Below are 21,659 nucleotides of genomic sequence, written 5' to 3' on the forward strand. Positions count from 1 at the left end.
GAGCAGGTATTCTCAAAATGGGGGTCCCTGGTCTCTATAAAGTTAAAACTATTTTCATAACGATACTAAGATGTTGTTTGCTTTTTCACTCTTATTCTCTCATGAGTGCAAAGGCTACATGATATGTAATAACAGATTGAATGCAGAACAAGCTAAACTAGTCTGTGGTGACAAAGTCAGAAAAGTGATTGCCTGTTGAGAGTTGGGGGCAGGAAGTGGCTGGGAAGGGCCCAGAGGGAATTTTCTGGGGTGACGGTAATGTCCTAGATCTTGATAGTAGTTTGGGTTACACAGGCATATGCATTTGTCAAAACTCGTGTGTGGAAGCAGGACATGATTTCCCAACTGTGTGATCCTCATATTGAGATTCCTTGTAAGATTTTGTTTCTAAGATATTTGAAAATCAAGGACATGTGAAAAATGCCCAGGTTTTAACATCAGAAAGACCTGAGTTTAATCCTGACTTTGCTACATACTATGTTTGCGACTTTGAACAAGTATAATAACAACATTTAGCAGAGTGCCTGGTACATCACAGGCACCTAATAAATACTTGTAATATGACCAAATGAAGTAATGTAATTTTTCTTAGCTCTAATTTTGTACTGAGAGTAACAGATCTCATTTTCATTTGCTCTACTAAGATTCATAGTGTTTCTGGGTGAATTTCCTTTTGATGGCAAACTGAAGCAGAGAATTGGAAAAAAAAGTTTCTTTTTGCTTGGGTTTGCTCAGTTGTTAAATACTACTGGGGAATAGGCAAGGGTGTAAGTTTGGGGGGAGGGGACACAGTGACCTCTGACATCTGTCCTTGTGACTCTCATCACCTACAAACATATCAACTGCCTTCTGTCTTGGTGACTTCATCTGAAAAATGGGAACAATGCTACTACTTTCCAATAGAATTGTTGTCACAATTAAATGAGGTAATTTTGAAGAGTACCGAACTTATAATGGACGCTCAATAAATGTTAGTTGTCTCTTCCATTTTTCATCTCTCCCTACTGTTTTCCCTGAAACAGATAAACATGTATGACATGTTAAACATGTAAACATATTAATATAGTCTTCCTACCTGAAGTCATCCTTAATGTTCTCTCATATAGCCTATGTTAATAATTGGTCTGGGCTTCCCTGGTGACGCAGTGTTTAAGAATCCGCCTGCCAATGCAGGGGACACGGGTTCGAGCCCTGGTCCGGGAAGATCCCACATGCCGCGGAGCAACTAAGCCCGTGCGCCACAACTACTGACCCTGCTCTCTAGAGCCCGCGAGCCACAACTACTGAAGCCCCCGTGCCTAGAGCCCGTGCTCCGCAACAAGAGAAGCCACCGCAATGAGAAGCCCGTGCACCGCAACAAAGAGTAGCCCCCCCTCGCCACAACTAGAGAAAAGCCCGCGCGTAGCAACCAAGACCCAACGCGGCCAAAAATAAATAAATAAATAAATAAAAATTTAGGGGGAAAAAAAAAATTGGTCTGTATTTGCTGTCTTTCCCCAGCACATGCAGGTCCACATTCATGATAACACCAAGAATTGCACACTTTCATTGGCTAGACTTGAATTTTTTGGACCAAAAGCTTTCTTGAAATCCATGAGCTGTAGCCTAAAAGGGAGTCTTCTTTTACTAGAGAGTTGGTTCTGTTGGGATGGTTGTTTAGGGATTTGACCTCAGCTGTCTCCTGGATGACTGCATCAGCTTGTGCAGGTTGAGGCTTTTCTATTCTTGGGGCTGCTCAAGAGGCCTGGCCCTGTGTTCCCTTGACATGGCTCTCCCTGTTGCACTCTGCAGTGGGAGCTTGGGGACTCAATATGTATATCAAATCATCACTTTGTACACTAAATATGTTACAATTTTTATTTGTCAATTATATTTTAATAAAGCGGTAAAATTTTTTTGAAAAATAAAATGAAGTTACTAAAAGTGTAGGTTTTGATAACCTAATAACATATTCTGAAGGGAAAAAAAGAGAGCCAAAGTGAGGTTTCCCTGAGGAAGAAGAAATTCCACCTGTAGACTGCAACATCTCCTCCTGCCTGGAAGTTTCCAGATTGCTGGCCTGCCCTACAGATTTCAGACTTGCCTAGCCAGCCTCCACAGCTGCATAAACCAATTATTTGCAGTAAATCTCTTTCTGTATGTATATGTGTACGTATATCTCTTCATGGTTCTTTCTATTGTAGAACCTGACTGGCACAGCAAGTAACTTTACTTATTTAACTGAACAAGTAAAGGCTAGTTGTTAACTCCCTCAAGTTTCACTCTTTACCTACTCCCCATACAGACTAACCTATACCTTCACTCTTTATTTTCTTCTCTCTTAAAGTTTCCTGCTCCAACACCTACATAAAGCATCCTTGCCAATCTCTTCTGAGACCTTGCTCCATCAATTATCTCCTCTTTCCTGAATCTTCAGCCTCTACTCTAACTCATGCTCACGTCTCCCCTGTCTAGGAAAAACAAAAAAACAAAAAACCTCCTTCCTTACATTCCCCATAAATATTACTTACATATTTTCTGCCTTTCTAGAGCCAGACTTCTTGAAATATTCAATTCTTGCCGCTGTATTTCCTCACTTCCCATTCATTCCTTAACCAATTGCAGCCTGGCTCCAACTTTCAGGTTCCAGCCAAAACTTTCTTTGTCAAGATTATAAATGACCTTCTGATTGCCAAAGCTAAAGAAACTGAAGTCTGTCCTTTTCTTGACTTCTCAGAGTCCTTGAAATTTCTGTCTTGCCTTTGAGTGCATCACTCCTCCTTCCCTTCACCTCCGAGACCACTCCATTCAGAATTTCTTTAACTGATTCTTCTTTGGACCAGCTGTCAAACTCTGGTGTTCCCCAGTCCTCTCTGACTTCAGCCTTTTATCATTTTATATGCCTACAGTTTCCCTGGGTGACTTCTTCCACACCCATCACTTGAACTTCATTATCTATGTGCTGGTGACTCCTGAATCTAAGCCCTATATCAAACTCATATCAAAGCTTTATTGCCAAATATCCCTCTGCCCAGTGTTGGATCCAGACACGTCCCCATTCCAGAATGTGCCACAGGTACATCAAAACTCAATGGAGGAACTTCCCTTGTGGTGCAGTGGTTAAGAATACACCTGCCATTGCAGGGGACAGGGGTTCAAGCCCTGGTCTGGGAAGATCCTACATGCTGCGGAGCAGCTAAGCCCATGCACCACAACTACTGAGCCCACGCGCCACAACTACTGAAGCCTGCATGCCTAGAGCCTGTGCTCCGCAACAAGAGAAGCCACCGCAATGAGAAGCCTGCACACTGCAATGAAGAGTAGCCCCCGCTTGCTGCAACTAGAGAAAGCCCGCTCGCAGCAACAAAAACCCAACGCAGCCAAAAATAAAAATAAATTTATAAGAAAAAAAAAAACCTCAGTGGGTCCAATGAACCTATCTACAAAACAGAAACAGACTCACAGACAGAGAACAGACTTGTGGTTGCCACGGGGGAGGGGGCGGGGAGGGAAGGACTGGGAGTGTGGGGTTAGCAGATGTAAACTATTATATATAGGATGGATAAACAACAAGGTCCTACTGTATAGCACAGGGAATCATATTCAATATCCTGTGATAAACCATAATGGAAAAGAATATAAAAAAAAGAATGTCTGTGTGTAACTGAGTCACTTTGCTGTACAGAAGAGATTGGCACAGCATTGTAAATCAACTATATTTCAAAACTCAGTGGGTCCAAAAGCTAATTAATTTTTCTTTTGTATTCCCCATCTCAGAGAGTAACCGTCTTCCCAGTTGCCCAAGCTACTGACATGGTAGTTCTCCTAGATTCTCCTTCACTCACCCTCGTGCATTCAGTTATCAAGTTCTTCTGAGCCTGTCTTCCACCTCAAATCTCTCAAATTCTTCCCTTTTCTCTTTTCCTCATATTACTGCCTTTGTGTAGACATCATTTCTGATCTAGAACTAGTCTATTAACTATTTTCGTATCTCATCCTGCTTTACCTTTAGTCCATTTTCCCCACTTATACCAGGAAAATTATATATTCTTCTAAATCTTATCAATCCTCTGGGCAAAGTTTTCAGTGGCTCCCCGTAACTCATAAGATACAGTTTAAATCGTTCAGTATGATATTCGCGGTTCCTGCCTTTCCGTGAGGCTTCATCTTTGGCCCAATTGTGCTTTGCATTTTACCTGTACTGAACCACTTGTAGTTCTCATATCTTCATATTTCTTTTTTTTTTTATTTTAAATTATTTATTTATTTATTCATGGCTGTGTTGGGTCTTCGTTTCTGTGCGAGGGCTTTCTCTAGTTGCGGCAAGCGGGGGCCACTCTTCATCGCGGTGCGCGGGCCTCTCACCATCGCGGCCTCTCCTGCTGCGGAGCACAGGCTCCAGACGTGCAGGCTCAGTAATTGTGGCTCACGGGCCCAGCCGCTCCGCGGCATGTGGGATCTTCCCAGACCAGGGCTCGAACCCGCGTCCCCTGCGTTGGCAGGCAGATTCTCAACCACTGCGCCACCAGGGGAAGCCCTATCTTCATATTTACGCATAAGCTGGGCCCAGTACTGTTCCTCTACACTACACACACACACACACACACACACACACACACACACACACACACACACACACGAGTCTTCCCTGACCTCCCAGAGAAAGTTAGCCTTCCTTTTGGCTCCTTTAGCATCCTACGAAAAACACCTTTGTTATGGCACCAATAAAACAGTTTGACTAGAGGAAAAGAACCAGATCCTAGCAGGGAATATTTGGTAAATGTGTGATTAGCTTAATTCAGCAGTTTTAAAGCTTAAGTTTTTAAGTAAGGAGATATTTTCTTTAATCATAATCTCCTGACAAAACCTAATGTGTAGACTAGATAAGAGCCAGCAATCCCTCCCTTAGTCCCCTTGTGCCATGCTGCCTCTGAGGTGCCAGTGCCTTAAGTGGGAATAGTGTGAAAGCAGAAGCTTTCCTACAGTTGACCAGATGTCTGATCTGTCAAAAGTCTGTCAGATTCAGCCATAAAAACGATTGAAGTACTGATACATGCTATAACATGGATAAAACTTGAAAATATTATGTTAAATGGAAGAAGCTAGACATAAAAGGCCGCATTGTTGTATAATTTGATCTGTATGAAATGTCCGGAATAGGCAAATCCATAAAGACAGAAAGTAGATGAGGGTGACCAGGGCCTGGGGGAGAGGAGAATGGAGAGTGACTACTTAATGGGGATGGGGTTTCTTTTGAGGTGGTAAAAGTATTCTGGGATTAGAGAGTGGTGATGGTTGCACAATTTGTGAATATACTAAAAACCTCTGAATGGCACACTCTAAAAAGGTGAGTCTTGTATTATGTGATTTATATCTCAATAAAAATATAATTACAGTGGCATAGTATTCCATTCCATGGAATTGAGAGAAATAAAGGAATTTCTATAAAAACAGGCTAGGCATAAGTTTGTGTAATGTTAATATTTCTTTATAAAATTACATGTACATAACTGTTATCTTCGTCTAATTGTGAAGAAATGTGACTGGGATTCTCTGGGATGTGTATAAACTTATTGGGAGCAATGAGTAAGTTCCCCCACCCCCAATCACCACCACACACACAAAAAAGAAAACAAACAAACAAAAAACTGTCAAAAATATAGGACCAGGAGCTAGAGTCCTAAGAATTATTTCCAAAGCAACTTTGTATCCTTGCTGAATCTATCCAGTCACCCTAATGCTTCCCCTGAACTCTAACCAGCCCCTTCTCTTCATGGAAACCCATGATGGAAATCTCTGCCCCCCACCTTGGGATGCCCTTGTTTTGAGGGTGATATTGGCAGAGTAGAAGCTGTTGAGGAGGTGGTGGCTTCCTGAGGAAAGAACTGCGGTCTGAGAGAGCTGAGCAAGGACACCAGGGCTTATGAGTAAAGGTGGGGAGGAACTAGGCTGGGGTAATAAGCAAAGCCCTTGGCAGGAACTTAGGCTAAATTTTGGGAGTCAGGTGGGTTCTGGGAAATAACAAAGGATGATGACTCAGGCCACCCACGTACAGTGAGTGGGTTAAGGTCAGGAGAGTGAGGTGACAGCCTTTTGGTGGAGAGGCACTATCTCAAGGGGAAGACAAAGGGGAGAAAAGGGCTGGAGAGTGGAACATCTGGGGTTTTGGCGATAAGCCACAACTGGGTCTTACCTTCAGCCTTAGAACTCCAGTTTGGGTAAACACTTGAAAAAAAGAATTGGTGCAGGCCAGAATCTTATCTCCTCTTGATAAATTATGAAGAAAAGCCCAGGATTCTTACACCTCTCTCCCTCATCCTCCCACTCTTCCCCAGATTGACGTCTGACAAATAGCCAGAAATGAGACTCACACATCCATACCCAGAGTCAAGAGGTGGATCCCAGCTGCAGGCACCATACACACACTAGCTGTAGCCTTTTATTATTTTTTTATTGAGACAGGTGGATGGTGGTTAGTGGTGAGGGGTTCCCATACCCCCACTGCAGTGTTGCAGGACAACTCAGCAGTTCTCGTGTTCACTGGGGTAGACATCCCAGTGGAAGCCAATGGCATTGATAATGGATCGGCTAGATCGGCCACTGATGAATCGTAGCACAGTGTTGGGGTACAAGGGGACAGCTTTGAAACTTATGCCTCTGTCTTTCCCAAAAGTCAAGAAGCGGAACTTGTCAGTCACAAAGACCAGCTTTCTCAGGTAGTTCTTGTACTTTCCCGACACCTGGACCACTGATTCCCCAGGGTTCAGAAAGATCTCCTTCAGCTCTCCCAACTTGCCACCCACATATTTGCTCCACACCTTGCCGTAGCACACCTGGAGACTAGGGGCAGGGATGAGGAGGGAAGGAAGGGAGACACTGAGTAAGGTGATCAGAATTCAGGACCTCTCGGCCTACAGGCTGAGACCTTCAGACTAGTGACAGGGATGACAAACCCCCTGCCAGTCCCACAGAATGTGAGGGTTGGGTAAGCCCTTGGGGATCATACATGGAACTTCAACTCCTCATTTTGCTGACAAACAGGCTCACAGAGGGAAAACAACTTGCGCAGAATCACCCAGACAGTGAATATCAGAGCTTGAATTTGAAGTCTACACTCCCACCAGGCCCCCACCCCCTACTTGAAACAAGAAAAGGGATTTTTCAAACATCTGAAAGGCTCCGATGAGGGAAGAGACTTGTCCATGCTGTGCTAGGATACAAATCCAGGATCAGAAGGATAAAGTTTTGGGAGAGGCATCAAGCAAAGATGAAGGATGCCAGAGGGGATTTAAACCTTGGGTGGGGGATAAACGAGACAACTTCCAGGTCACTCTGAGTTGATGGTATATGATTTACCCAAGGTCACAAGTGTGGGAGTGTTAGCGGTTTCGGCAGCACAGGTCTCAAATCCAAGTCCTCTAATAATTTTTCCATATCATGTTATCCCTGTGACTTGATTGAAACAGATGTGACCCAAAGTGACTGAGAAATTCACAATTTAGTAAGATCCTAGAAGGTCCCCAAACCACAGAAACTCAAAGAATCTTACCCTACGATGTAGTATCTGTTAACTCGGACACGAATGGCAGTGATGGGGCCATCCAGCTGGTTTCTAGAATGGGAGAATGGCTTTCCTCCACGGCCTCCATACTCTCCACTGAAAGAGGAGGACCTGGCCTGAACTGGAGGGAAAGGAGGAGTTGGGGGGAGAAATCCCCTGAGAGCTCAGTTTCTCCCCACCACGCTTATTCCTCCCGCAACTCAGTTCCCACCACCCCAAGTCAGCCACTGACAGCCTTGGCCACCAGCAGTACAGGAAGCTGCTTCCCCTGACTCTAGTGCTGGGCTCCTGGTTTCTCACTTACTCTCACTGGCAGAGGCTGATGCACAAAGAAGGGCAAGAAAAGCAATGGTCAACATCCTGGGGCTGGAGTGGGAAGAAAGGAGAAAGTGAACGTTTACCCTTATCCCTCCAGATATCATTTACCCAGGCACCCCTGACCTCCAGTTGAGGCTCGGGTTTCTTGGTCCTTCAACTCAGACCTCGTCCACCCAGTCTTGGTCTTAGAAAGAATTGTCCACAGTCTCTAGTCCTGTTTGTCACAAATACTATCTTATGTGTCCTCAATCCCTCTGCCTCTCTCCGGTCTGGCTACAACCAACCCTCCTCTTCCCTCCCAAGCCAGAAGATCAGTCGTGACCTTCTATCTGGATTAAGCTGTGTCAAGCCCTGTTCCCTCCTGGCACAAAGCAGGAAAGGAGTTTTCTAAAGAAGAAGTGAAAGACATCTCCAAATCCTAGAAATGGTTGAGTTTATCAAACCAGGAGTCAGAGCAAAACCTAACTGAAGTAGGCCTGTGGTAGATTGGCCCAGTCTGTGGGACATCTGGGGCATAGTTAAAATTCCTAGTTTCATCCTAGTCTCAAATCAGAAGGAAAGGAGCATTTTAGAGGTCCCTGGGTCACTTGGAGAGTGAAGGTGGTGATAGAAGAGACAGCCAACACCACTGTCCAAGCAGTTCTGGTGCAGGTGGGATAGACTGAGAAGTTGGAGAAGGAATCGGAACCAGCTTAAGATAGGAGATCCCAGGCACCTGGTCTATTTGTCATACCTCCTTCTCCACTAACACAAATCTGGCTGTAGGTGTATCCCAGGTGTCCCCAGTCCTTCAGCTGAGATCCAGATATCCTTACACCGAAGACTAGCTCACACCCAGATGCCCCAGTTAGCTGACACACAGGTCTCCCCAGCCATTCAATCCAGGAAGCCTCTTCTTCAGCTCAGCTTGAATCCCCTCTAATTCAAATCCAGGCATCCCTGTCACCCCTCAGCCCATGCCTCTGTCACCCCTCACCTGGCAGTTTCAAGTGCAAAGTGACCCCCTGGAAACTTCCAGGTCTTTTATACCTAGTCCAAGCCCTCCCCCTGCTCTTTATTGTGTGAACCTCACCTCCTGAGCAGACATGATCAAACTCTTAGGGTCAGTTGTCAGGCAGGGTCTGGAACATCTTATCCTGCCCCAAGGGTTACAGGTGGCAGGGTGGGGTCAACTCTGGACCAAAGCCCAGATCTCAGGAGAGGCAGAATAAACTTGAGAAAAGATCACCAACCGAAGGGCCATCTGCTTTGGGTGGGCAAACTTCCTAATCACCTCTGGGTGTGGTCCAAGGTTCTCCTTCCCCTATTTGGTTTCTGCTGGTGTCCTCACCTGCAATCTGCCATCTTTCAGGATAAACATTGTCCTCTGCAGGTATTTGAAATATAGATTCTCCTGGAAAGGGATTACACTCCCAGCACCTTATACTTAGGAATGCCTACTATTTGCCAGACATATTTTTTCTCTCCCCTTATATTTTATATGAAAAAATCCAGAGTATAGAAAAGTTGAAAGAATTGTACAGTGAACATCCCTATGCCCACTATGTAGATTCTATCTTAGTATTTTGCTGTACTATTTTTTCCATTCATCCATCCTCGATCTGTCAGACTCTTCACAAACTTTTTCTCTCTGAGAACGGTGACTTGAGGCCGCAGGACACCTGGAGATCCCCCTCCCTGGAACAGATAGAGTCAGTCCAGCGGGCAAGTGGGAAGCTGAGGAAGTAAAAGCAGACAGGTCCTCCTCTGGGGGCAGTTCTGGGCCCTCAGGACTCCTGGGCACCATAGCTGAATCTTCCTGGGGCTGTAGCCCACACAGGGCAATGGCTCCCTCCTGTAGGTCTGAAACTTCCCCAGGGTTGGTGTCATCGATTTCTTCTCTTTGCCAGCCCTTCTCTTCTGGGGCCCCTCTAGGACTGGCCCTCTGACCCACTGTGTCAGCAGGGCAGAAAGACAGAGCCCAAGGAGGGGCTGGAACCCTTAGCTTCGGTTAGTAATGGTCAGGAGCCTGGCATTCGGAGTACCCCACCCCCTTATAGGCTCACCATCTGGGACTGAGGACTCGTCCCAGGAAACACAGGGAGCCCCACCCTGAGGAGCCGGAAGTACGGTGGGGCTCCTGGCAGGGAGATTCCGGGAGCTAGGAGGGCAGCCAAGGATGCACTGTGTGATCTCCCCTCTCCAACCTTCTGCATGTCCAAAACGAGCACATCCTGGTGACAACTTTTGCTTCATTCCAGCCATTTTGTTCTCTTATGGCTTTTGTCCTTTCTTTGTGCTTGCCTTTCTTTCCTGATTCTCTCTCCTTCCTTTAATGTCTTGATCTTTCCCTGACATCTCTTGCCCTGAGGTTTTCCCTTTATATTCTCTCTCGGTGCCTCTTCTCTTCTTTGTCTCTTCATCTCTCCCAAGCTCTCTCTCTAACTCCTCCCCCTCTCTCCTCTCTCATTATCATCCGTCTCTTCTTCTTTAATAGGAGCACATCACAGAGTCTATGACCAAACACAGGGAATCAAAGATGGCAGCTCAGAGAGGTCTGAGGTGAACACCTTGGGAAAACACCCTCACATTTCCATGACTGACACATCTGGGACCCTCAGAATAGAGGCTCCTACACTTGTCACAGGTTCAGTTTCATGCCGAGATCCAGAGTCTCCTCCATGCCTGCAGATTGGTCCCTGGGTTCCGAGCAAAAGTTCCTGAGTCCCCTTTCCAGAGTGACAGAGATACCCTTCCTCCAGTGGGAGGGGTCTCAGGGTTCATCCTCTGTCGTCCTGGAGACGAGGAGGGCCACTGTGTAGCTAATGCTGGTACATCTTAGAGTTTGCTCTGATGCTGTGCCTGAGGATCCAGAAGGAAGAAGGTGAAGGCTGTGGGACACCAGGCCCCCCTCTGCTTCTACCTCATTAGCTCCTATTTAAACTAGTTCACATTTAACCCATGTGCCAGCTGGGTGCCTACCTGCCCCAGTCCCTATAAGCAGTGGAAGGTACCCCTGCTCCAGTGCTACAGGCAGGGAAAGTCCAAAGCCTTCCCAAGCTTTCTGCTATCCCAGGCAACTCACACTCACTGTCTCCTCTGCCCCCTTAGCAAAGCGACTAACTCAGCACATGTTTATGGAGCATCTCTATGTCGGAGGCACCACCCCAGATGCTGGAGAGATAGCAAGGAGGAAGAGAGTCAAATCCCACCCTCAGGAGTTTTCACTCCAGCAGGCGGAGTCATCAAATGAATGTTACTACATGATATGTGCTCTGAAGAAATCATCAAAGCAGAGAGGGAACGTGAAGAGGGATGGGGAGACTGCTGCTCTGGCTTAAAGGGGCCTCTGCTCAGGTAACGTTTGCAAAGAGACCTGATTGCAGTGATGGAGAGAAATACAGATATTTGGGTGAGGAGTGGGCCGGGCAGAGGGAACAATAAGTACCAGAGCCCTGAGCAGGAAGCACGTGGGATGAATTCAGAAACAGCAGGGAGGGCAGGGTGGCTGGTGGTAAGCGAGGGAAGCCAGTGGGAGGCAAGGTCTGGGCAGCAGCCAGCGGGCGGAGGCCGCAGGGCCTGGGAGGCCATGGTCAGGAGTTTGGATTCCTTCCGAGAGTGAGGGGAGCCATTGAAGGATTTTGCCTTTTAAAAGGGTTCCTCCGGATTTTGATAGAGTGGACAATGGACTGCGGGTGGGTGAGGCTGGGGAAGGGAGGCCACGGCAAGAGCGGAGTGACCCTCCCCCCATTTTGCTGGGTCCCTCTCGCCTGCCCTCCTGGACTGCCCGAGAGGCCCTCCCTCCCTCAGACAAAGCAGCTCTGTCTTCTCCAAGTGTTGCTGCATGTTCAGACCCCAGGGTGAGGATCTGCCCCTTCCCCCCATCAAGGATTTTTCACAATATAGTTCCAAACAACAGCAGATCTGTTTCCTGTTAAGAAAAAAACATCCTCCACCTTCTCATTTACACATTGGTCCTCCATGGAGGTTTCAAGTGAACAAAGGGTTTTACCATGAAAACAAATGTGAGCTTGCTTTTCTGCTCACCCTTCACTGTTCCAATGGATAAAGTCTAGAGAGCAGAAGTGACCTCACTAAGTTGCAAAAGGGGGTTCTACCCCCCTGACCCTCATGCCCCACCCGCCAGCCCCTCAGTGGCCTGCAGTTTGGTCTTGCTACTCCAGCTGTTCCCGAAAACCGGCCTCTTCACCGGTGCCAAATAGAAATGCGAAGAGAAAGGAGGAGACAGAGTTTGGGGTGAGGTAGAAAAGAGTAGCTTTTATTGCTTTGCCAGACAAAGGGGGCCACAGTGGGCTAACATCCTCAAGACTGTGTGTCCGCCCTGGAGGGGGTAGTGAGGAGTCTTATAGTGTTCAAGGAGCAGGGTGTGGTCAGCTCGTGGACGTTCTTCTGATTGGTTGGCGGTGAGGTAATCGGGAGTCAGCATCATCAACCTTCTGGTTCCAACTGGTCTGGGGTCTAAGCGCTTCTGGACAGCATACAGTTAACTTCTTCCACCTGGTGGGAGTTTTAGTATCTGTAAAATACCTCAAAGGACGTGGCTCAGAATAATATCTATAGTCCTTGAGGAGGAACTAAAGGTCCTTGACTATGATTAATGGCTAAAGTATTATTATTTTGTCTTGCTTGACCGTTTCCCTTTCTGCATTTTCTCACTTCTCTGATTAAATTTATTCTTTGACTAAAGTTTTTCTACAGACAAAAGGCAGGCGGAGCACATGGGTGGGGGTCTATTCTGGGAAAGCCTCCTAGGGTCCTGCTCGGTTACATGGCTGCCCAAAATGCTCCCCTCCTCTGCCCACCCAGTGCCTTCTACCCTCAAGACATTCGGCCCATACCACCACCACACCACCACCTCGGCCGCCCCCTGCGCCCACCACCAAGCCTGCTCTCCTCAGCTCCCTTCTCTTCCCAGCCCCTCACTTTGAACAGAATTCATGGCTCCTTTCTCTGGCCTCCAGCTGTGCTTCCTCCATCACTAGTCTGGTTCTAATTACCCTGCACCGTAATTTATCTGTTTACAGGGAAGCCTCCTCCACTGAAACGGGAGCCCATCCTAAGGCAGGAACTGTGTTGTCTCTACCTCTCAATTCCCAGGTCCTGCATCTCACCTCGCCCAGAGCAGGCGTCCCCTAGAAAAGACTCAAATGCCTCGGCTGCAGTGAGACTCCTATGAAATGTTCCTCTTTTGACTCTTCACACAGCTATGTCTCTCTTCTCACAGTGTTGCATATGGGTTTTCTTCAATTTCTCATTTACACTTCCTCTGAAGAAATTCTGTATTCAGAAGAATACTGGGCATAAACACAGAATTCTGTGTTGAGGTCCTCCATCCAATACTTCTTAGCTGTGTGAATTTAAGGAAATTCACCTCATTCTTTAGAGCCTATATTTCTGCATTTATAAAACAAGAGAAAAATATCTCAAGATCAACCAAAACCCTAAAGGACAGTGTTTTTCAAACGGTAGATCTTAACCCATTGGTGAGCCATGAAATCAGTTTAACAGCTCAAGATCAGCATATTTTAAAAGCGGAATAGAAAAGAAAATAAGAGCAGTGCATGTAACAAAGTTAAATATTGGGGTTTTTTGTTTGTTTTTTTGGGTTTTATTTTTGGCCCTGCGGCTTGCGGAATCTTAGTTCTCTGACCAGGGATCGAACCTGGGGCCCTGGCAGTGGAAGCGCCGAGTCCTAACCACTGGACTGCCAGAGAAGTCCCAATATTGTTTCTTGAAGTAGTGCACTTAAACACTCTATCTGTGTGTAGTGGGTCGCAATATGAAATGTTACTTCCTATTACGAATTGCAGTTTTTTAACTCAAAGGGTAAGGTTCAAATACAATTTCTTTATATACCAATGCTATTTGTTCAAAACTATCAGGCTAGAAGTGGATTGGGACACATCTAGGGTAACTAGAGTGGCTCTGGAGACCCAGATTCGAGTAGATAAGTGTACAGTGTTAATAATTTTTTTTAATTGAGATATAATTGACATATAACATTATATTAGTTTCAGGTATATAGCATTATGATTTGATATGTGTATATATTACAAAATGATTATATATTAATCATTTTTGAAGTCAGAAACCTATAGCAATGTACCAAGAATTCGTGGACAGAATGTTGTATTATAAAGAGACATGGGTTAAGGCTTGGGTCCAGTCCTTACTCTCTTCATGACCTACTGAGCCTCAGCTTCTTCATCTGTATATTGGAGATAAGGAGATCAACCAATCTCTGTTGACAGACCTGGCACAGTGGTAAGTACTGGGTAAATGTTTATTCTCTTCTCCCTTGAGAATTTCACAAAACATGGCCTTCCTTTTTGGTCTCTTTCAGATAAAGATGGTGTAGGCAGCCATATCTTTTTCATCCGCAGTTAGCTTTATCTTATGGTTTAGCTTGAGTTTAGATCCTGGAGATCTTGTCAAATGCATCATAAGACTTGAAAAAGAATTTTGTGTAAGTTGTCTTGAACAACTAAAGTCACTTGGGAATCTGGTTTTTATTTCCTTTTATTGAGATATAATTACACGGTAACTTTTTTTAAGCTCTGTTTTTGCTTTCAGTCTCCACACCTCTTACTGAATTATCAACTGCAACTTTTTATTTTTTTCCTTTGTTTAGTTTATTTTTCCTTTGTTTCCTTTAATTTGTTTTCCTCCTCCTCACAAAAATAATCACTCTCCAGAACATATGACAATATAATATTCAAAGGGATGAAATCCTTGTGCATCTGAGTTGTAGGATCAGCTATATCCAGTGCTCATATATGCTGGATAAGCTATCAAAGTGGGAGTCACTCCACCAGGAAGCAGTCATTCTTGCTTTGTGTCAGGAGGAATTCATCTAAAAATAGGAGCAGATTTGGTTTCCTTTACACATCACGTGAAGTTCAAACAGTCACCTGCACTCGTGCATGATGTGTTCTGCAAATGCATTAAGACAGAGATAGTGTGATGTGCTGGTGAAGAGCACAGACTGTGTTGGAATCCAGCCACCACTACACAGAGGGCGTGTGCCTGGGGCAAGTTATTTATTTATTTATTTTTAAACAGGAGAAAATCAAAGTTTAATAACATGTGTACATGGGAGAGACCCAGAAAAATTGAGTAACTCGCCAAAATGGGCAAAGCCCTCATCTTAAATGCCACCCTCAGCTAAAGACAGAAGAGGATGTTGAGAGTGGGGAGAGTCCATTCTGGGAGGTGAGCAGGAAAACACACAGTAAACAAGGGTGATTGTGATGCGGATCTAAGCATTGTCTTCTCCATGGATAAGAATTTGTAGAGAGTTGGTCATAAAAACATGGAATGCTTTGGACTTCTCTGGTGGCGCAGTGGTTAAGAATCCACCTGCCAGGGGGCTTCACTGGTGGCGCAGTGGTTGAGAGTCTGCCTGCCAATGCAGGGGACACGGGTTCGAGCCCTGGTCTGGGAAGATCCCACATGCCGCGGAGCGACTAGGCCCGTGAGCCACAATTACTGAGCCTGCGCGTCTGGAGCCTGTGCTCCGCAACAAGAGAGGCTGCGATAATGAGAGGCCCGCGCACCGCGATGAAGAGTGGCCCCCACTTGCCGCAACTAGAGAAAGCCCTCGCACAGAAACGAAGACCCAACACAGCCATAAATAAATAAATAAAACAAATACTTAAACAAACAAACAAACAAAAACTAAAACCACCACATACACTTGGGAGGGAAGAGCACCAAGGGCAGAGCTCTGCACACAGCAGCCCATGGGCCAGCTTCACGGTGTATGAGAAACAGAGTTCTACAACACAACATTGTAAACCAACTGTATTTCAATTAAAAAATAAAAATAAAAATAAAAATAAGACTTCCCTGGAGGTCCAATGGTTAAGACTCCGTGCTGCCACTGCAGGGGGCACGGGTTTGATTCCTGGTTGGGGAACTAAAGATCCCGCATGCCGCGTGAGGTGGGCCGCAAGAGAAAATAAAGGGTGGGGGGAAATAACATGCATATGGAGTTCAAAGAAAATCCTAAAGGAGATTAAAGTGGAAGAGCTTTAAGGAAAAAAAAAAAAGTTTTGCTGGTTCCAAGCACGGCCAGGCTCATCCCAGAACACTTGGATCCAGGAGCACCCCGTCAACCGGAAGTCACCCGCACAAAGGCCTGTTTTCCAGACTTCTGACCAGAGACTTCCCTTTTAAACACACTCCTTGAGTAACTTCCTGATTCCTTTTTTCAGAAATTCTTGAGTGGTGGAGGGGGAGGAAGCTAGGGATCAGAATACCTGGGTTTTGCTCCCTACCCTGCAGAAGCCTGTAAAAAAAAAATGCAGATTTATTTGGGAGTGAGGAAATTGTAAGGAATCATTTTCCTCTTTATGTTTCAATTTTCTGTACTGTGATTTAAAGTTTTCATGGTGGTAAAATATATATACCATAAAATTTACCATTTTAACAATTTTTGTTTTATTACCTATTTATTTTTTAATTTTTTGGCCATACTGCACGGCTTATGGGATCTTAGTTCCCCGACCAGGAATTGAACCTGTGCCCCCTGCAGTGGAAGCACTGAGTCCTAACCACTGGACCGCCAGGGAATTCCCCCATTTTAACAATTTTTAAGTGTACAGTGCAGGAGCATTAAGTGCATTCACATTGTTGTGCAGCCATCACCATCCTCCATCTCCAGAACTTTTTCATCTCCTCAAACTGAAATTATATATATATATATTTTGGCGGCACCGTGCAGCATGCAGGATCTTAGTTCCCCGACCAGGGATTGAACCCGTGCCCCCTGCATTGGGAGCGAGGAGCCTTAACTATTGGACCGCCAGGGAAGTCCTCAAACTGAAATTCTAGACCCATTAAACACGAACTCCCCATTCCCCTCCCCCCAGCTCCTGGCAGCCACCATTCTACTTTCTCTTTCTTGGAGCCTGACCACTCCAGGGGCCTCATATGAGTGGAATCCTACAGTATTTGTGTCTGGCTTATTTCACTTGGCATAACATTTTCAAGGTTCATCCATGTTGTAGCATGTTTCAGAAGTTCCTTCCTTTTTAGGCCTGAATAATATGTATCATATAAACAATAATTTATATATAATATAAACATTTTGTTTATCCATTCATCCATCAATGGACGTTTGAGTTCATTTGAGTTGTTTCCACCTTTTGGCTTTTGTGAATAACTCTGCTATAAACATTAGTGTGAAAATATCTGTTTGTGTCTCTCCTTTCAATTCTTTTGCACATATGTAGACATATAATTGCTGGACATATGGTAATTCTATGTTTAATTTCTTGAGGAACCAGTTAAAAATTTTTAAGCCTTTTTGTAAGTGATGAAAAACAGTTACGAATCAAAACAGCCAGTTTGATACCTTAGGAACAACAACAACAAAAAATCATACCTGGTCTTTCTGGTTTGTTTGTTTTTGTTTTTTTTTTTTAGTTTATTTAATTTATTTATTTTTGGCTGCATTGGGTCTTTGTTGCTATGCGCAGGCTTCCTCTAGTTGTGGCAAGTGGGGGCTTCTCTTTGTCATTGCGGTGGCTTCTCTTGTTGCGGAGCACAGGCTCTAGGTGCACGGGCTCAGTAGCTGTGGCACACGAGCTCAGTAGTTGTGGCTCGCGGGCTCTAGAGCGCAGGCTCAGTAGTTGTGGCGCACGGGCTTCGTTGCTCCGCGGCATGTGGGATCTTCCCGGACCCGTGGAAGGCCTGGAACCCGTGTCCCCTGCATTGGCAGGTGGATTCTTAACCACTGTGCCACCAGGGAAGCCCTGTGGTTTTGAATAATGTTTACTGTTCTAGAGCTTTAATTTTTTTAAAGAAACACTAATTACAAGAGAACATACATAACAATTTTCAGGTTTTATTTATTTGGAATTTCTTTTAAAAAGAAAACTTTTTATTGTCATGAATACATATCACACAAAAATTACCATCTTAACCACTTGTACATATCCAGTTCAGTGGTATTAAGCTCAGGTTTTATTTTAAGGCTTATAATCTCATCAAATTCTAATCTCGGTGGGTGATGCATATTAAGGCCAGAGCCTTGGGACTCTCCTTTCCACCTACTCCTACCCCTGCCACACTTTGTACTCCTTCTGGCCCTTCCCTCCAAACCACAAGGACAGAGCAATATGAGTCAGGCTGCCTTTGTGACCTTCTATGGTAAGACACTAACATTTCAACATATTTTCTGTAGCCTTTCACATTATATGGCTGTCATTTTGCAAAACAAAATCTGAATACGTAGGAAGAGTTCTGTTGTGTACCCGTTGTTTGCCAGAGAAGGAATTTATATCTATGCTCCCCCCATCCTCCTATATACATGAGGTGTGTGACTTAGAACACAACACCTCCCTTATTTAGGGCTTACCTGCCACCTGTCAGTGAGTGAGTCGATTCTAGACAGTCTCTGAAAGGCTCCCAGTCCAGGAGCTGACGACGCTCTGCTCAGCACTCAGCACCAGGAGAAGGAGCCGAGATGACAAATGTTCGTGGTCTTGGAGAGAGGCCTCGGCATATTTTTTAGCCTGGATCCTTCCCAGAGGCCTGACATTTTTGCTACCTGAGCCTCACCTCACAGATAGTTCCCAACCAAAATTGGGGCTAAATGGTCTGAGGACAAGAAGATATATGTTTGTGAAATGCATGGAGAAGGTGGGCAAGCAGGAGGGTGTGTGGGGACAGATAGCAGGAGTGGGTTTGGCGGGGCCGAGTGGGCAGGGCAGGGACACAGCAGCCACCCGCGAGCAGGTAGAGCGAGCCACCTTGGTGCTCTGGATGGGCTCTGTCTCTCTCTCTTGGCTTCCGGGTAATTGTTCTGGGGCCTGGGGCCTGACTGTGGGGTGATACTTAGTTCAACAGAACCACTGCCCATTCCGGCCCCACCTCTCACCAGGAAACGCCTCCCCACCGCAGTGACCACATCCCCCCAGGTTGCCTTGGAAACACTCTGCGGGGGCTGGGAGATCCAGGGCACAGTTGCCCAGCAACAGGTGGTGCCCTCCCTTCCGCCCTCATCTGAGGCAGCTGCCCTGCACCCTTGGCTCTCACAGGGAAGAGCGGCTCTGAGGGCGAGCCAGGAGCCCAGAGACTGACTGAGGTGAGGTGAGGAATGCAGGAGGCCCCTGCAGGTGGGGGACCTGGGGGACAGCCAGAGGCAGGCAGAGACTGGGCAAAGCCGGAGAGGCGGGGACAGGTGCAGAGGTGGCACCTGAGACCTGGCACAACAGCAAACTCAGGGGAGCCTGCAGAGAACAAGACCAACTCCAAGGAGAGTTGTGAGGGCAAAGGAGCACCCAGGGCGCCGCCGAGGTGGCCGGGAGCGGGCTCCACACGCAGGGGCAGAGCTGGGACGGAGGCTCTCATTTCCTCACCCAGCACTTCTTCCAAGCAAGACATGAGTGGGCTGAGACAGGAGGAGAGAAGTCCTTGGGTTCTTTGAGTTTGAGTTCAGTTTTGTCTGAGGCACCCTGGAGTCTGGGAGGAAAATGCAGCTTCCAGAAAGGGCCTGGGGATTCTGAGCAGGAGCCCCTGGCTGCAGACCGAGGTGGGCCCCATCTCTCTGGCCCTCTGGCTGCTTCCCGCCGTTTCTGGGTCCTCCGGGCTCCTCTGTCTGCCTGGGTCTGTTTCTCCAGCCAGATGTTGCTGAGCCCTGCTCCCCTGGCCCTCTCTCTCCTGATGGTGCCAACCCTGTGTCATGTGCTTCCTTTCCTGACCCCATCTCTCCAGATGCCTCCGACCCCAGAGCAGCCATCTGGGCACATGGAGGGGCCCCCTGCATCAGAGGCTTCCTCATGGCCCCCGCTGCCCTGCGGGCCCTGTGTCCCCATCATGCTGGCCCTGGCTGCCCTGGCTGCTGTCCTCCTCCTGACCACAGCCGTGTTGGCCGAACGCCTGTTCCGCCGCTCCCTCCGCCCAGACCCCAGCATCTGCGCACCCACCCTGGTCTGGCGCCCGGGAGGAGAGCTGTGGATTGAGCCCACGGGCACCCCCCGAGAGCGCTCCGAGGATTGGTATGGCTCCGCGGTCCCGCTGCTGATGGACCAGGCCCCAGACCCGCCCACCCAGGGGGGCGCCTTGGAGGCACGAGTGACAGCCCCACCTGCCCCTTCAGCCCCATACTCCCCTCCCAGCTCCTTGGTCCCCCAGACCCCACCAAACGCCCCAACCCATAGCACCTTCTGGAGGCCACCGGTCTGGGAGGAGACGCCCCACACCCCAGGCCTGGTGAGCTGGGCTGAGCCTGAACAGAGGCCAGAGACCAGTGCATATCCAGGGAGCCCCCAGGCCCGGAGGCTGCGGCCAGGAAGCCCTGATCCTGAGTGGGGCCTCCAGCCTCGGGTCACCCTGGAGCAGATTTCAGCTTTCTGGAGGCGTGAAGCCCGGACCAGCGTAGGTTTCTGAATCCCCAGGGCCTGGAGGACTGGCCTCCCAGAGACCCCTGGGGGAGGCCCAACCTCAGAGGGATCCTAAGACCCTGAGGCTCCTGAGAACCTGAGCTGACCACTGAGGCCCCGGGAAAGATTGCCCCTCCCTGGCCTTTTACTTCTGGATTTCGGTTCCCCTGGATCTGGGCCTGGACAACCTGGGTGTGGACGGAGCCTGTGCTGTGGGGCAAGCTCAGAGGTGCCTTTGCTTACCTGCCCGGGGCGGTGGCTTAGAGAACTGGAGTTGGGGCCAACTCTGGGCCAGAAACTGCCAAGATCACATTCCAGATTAAGAACTCAAGGTACCAGACAGACAGGAAATAGCATCAACGCAGCAGCTTCCACCCTCCTTCAGTGTGTACCTAAGATGCCGACATTGGAGTGAGGGTCCCAGGGATGCTGAAGAACAGAGTGTGGTGATGACAAGTGTCAGCCGTGCAAGCAGGAGATGACAGGAATTCAGCTTCCCAGAGCCACGTCATCCCTCCAGAAGAACACATACAGAGAGGTCAAGATCAGGCAAAAGAGCATCTTATTACACACAAACTGCGGCTTTGACCCCCACCTCACAACAAGAGGCCCTCTCTTGCCTGCAGCTGGGACCCAGAGTCGCAAAAGGCCAGCGGGCAGCGTGTCCTCTTGAGGCCGCCGCATCTCAGCCCTCTGGATCTTACCCTTCCACAGTGAGGGAAGCCCAAGCCAAGGAGATCTGAGTTTGATCCAGTGTGGAAAGGAACATTGTCCCGGGGCAGGGCAGCTCCCAGAACGTGGCCCCTGGCCGTCTTCCCTCCCAGCTTCCTGGAGTGGCCCAGAGAGACACAGTTGCCCCAAGACAGGCTTACCTATGATACTCCACCCGACAAAAATGGAGCCCCAAAATCTGTATCAGCCGACCTCCCCTCTGGGCGCAGAGCCAGGTGTTGGGGGGAGGCGAAGGAGTTTCCATTCCCTGGGCTCTGACTTCTCAAACCTCAGTCCTGAATGTTAGGATTTTGCCATGTCAGTTACCACCTGTACTTTATATTTTTCTTTAAATTGGTTTACTATTTGCTTAATAAATTCATTTTACAAGGAATCTGTTTTGTATCACTTCTGTAAATGGAAAACCAAGTATCACTTGTCAGAAATAGAAGGTAAGACATGGAAATAAATACAGTGTAAACAAAGGTATAGAGTTCTAGGTAGACATTGTTTCCTGCTGGAGGCATTGACCCAGAGATCTGCTCTTTCTTTGTCAAAAGGCTCAGCAAGTATTAGGAAAGTGTTAGACATACTAAGTGCTACCCTGAGACCACCCCCGAGAAGTGCTGTGTTGGATGAGAGCCGTGCATGGGGAGCAGCCATCCTGTGCTACTTAATGCTGGCCAGGAACCCCCTCTGCC

The 21,659-nt window shown here is 47.3% G+C and overlaps 2 protein-coding genes across 3 annotated transcripts; one reads left to right on the forward strand and one right to left on the reverse strand.

Moving 5' to 3' along the window:
• Window positions 1–6,419: 6,419 nt before the first annotated feature.
• On the reverse strand, window positions 6,420–11,381 carry ZG16 (zymogen granule protein 16). Its single transcript, XM_082428443.1, has 3 exons — window positions 7,845–11,381; window positions 7,529–7,661; window positions 6,420–6,819 (listed from the first exon to the last, which is right to left on the reverse strand). The coding sequence occupies exons 1-3, from the start codon at window positions 7,960–7,962 to the stop codon at window positions 6,501–6,503; spliced, it is 570 nt and encodes a 189-aa protein (XP_082284569.1). The 5' UTR covers window positions 7,963–11,381; the 3' UTR covers window positions 6,420–6,500.
• A 3,789-nt stretch (window positions 11,382–15,170) lies between these two features.
• On the forward strand, window positions 15,171–21,348 carry LOC309644608 (transmembrane protein C16orf54). 2 transcript variants are annotated; one of them, XM_082428436.1, is made up of 2 exons: window positions 15,171–18,955; window positions 19,580–21,348. In XM_082428436.1, the coding sequence occupies exon 2, from the start codon at window positions 19,580–19,582 to the stop codon at window positions 20,252–20,254; it is 675 nt and encodes a 224-aa protein (XP_082284562.1). In that variant the 5' UTR covers window positions 15,171–18,955; the 3' UTR covers window positions 20,255–21,348. The 2 variants fall into 2 exon arrangements, with proteins under 2 accessions (XP_082284562.1, XP_082284561.1); XM_082428435.1 differs by having other exon boundaries at window positions 15,171–18,950.
• Window positions 21,349–21,659: the final 311 nt, after the last annotated feature.

This window comes from Balaenoptera physalus, assembly GCF_965194825.1.
Source record: "Balaenoptera physalus genome assembly, chromosome: 16".
NCBI lineage: Eukaryota > Metazoa > Chordata > Mammalia > Artiodactyla > Balaenopteridae > Balaenoptera > Balaenoptera physalus.

Excerpts from the sequence above, each read along its gene's own strand:
- ZG16 (XM_082428443.1), bottom strand. The coding sequence starts at position 7,962 with ATGATATCTGGAGGGATAAGGGTAAACGTTCACTTTCTCCTTTCTTCC. Across the intron at positions 7,662-7,844 it reads ATCAGCCTCTGCCAGTGAGA|TTCAGGCCAGGTCCTCCTCT; the intron begins GTAAGTGAGAAA and ends CTTTCCCTCCAG. Across the intron at positions 6,820-7,528 it reads AACAGATACTACATCGTAGG|TCTCCAGGTGTGCTACGGCA; the intron begins GTAAGATTCTTT and ends CCCTGCCCCTAG.
- LOC309644608 (XM_082428436.1), top strand. The coding sequence starts at position 19,580 with ATGCCTCCGACCCCAGAGCAGCCATCTGGGCACATGGAGGGGCCCCCT.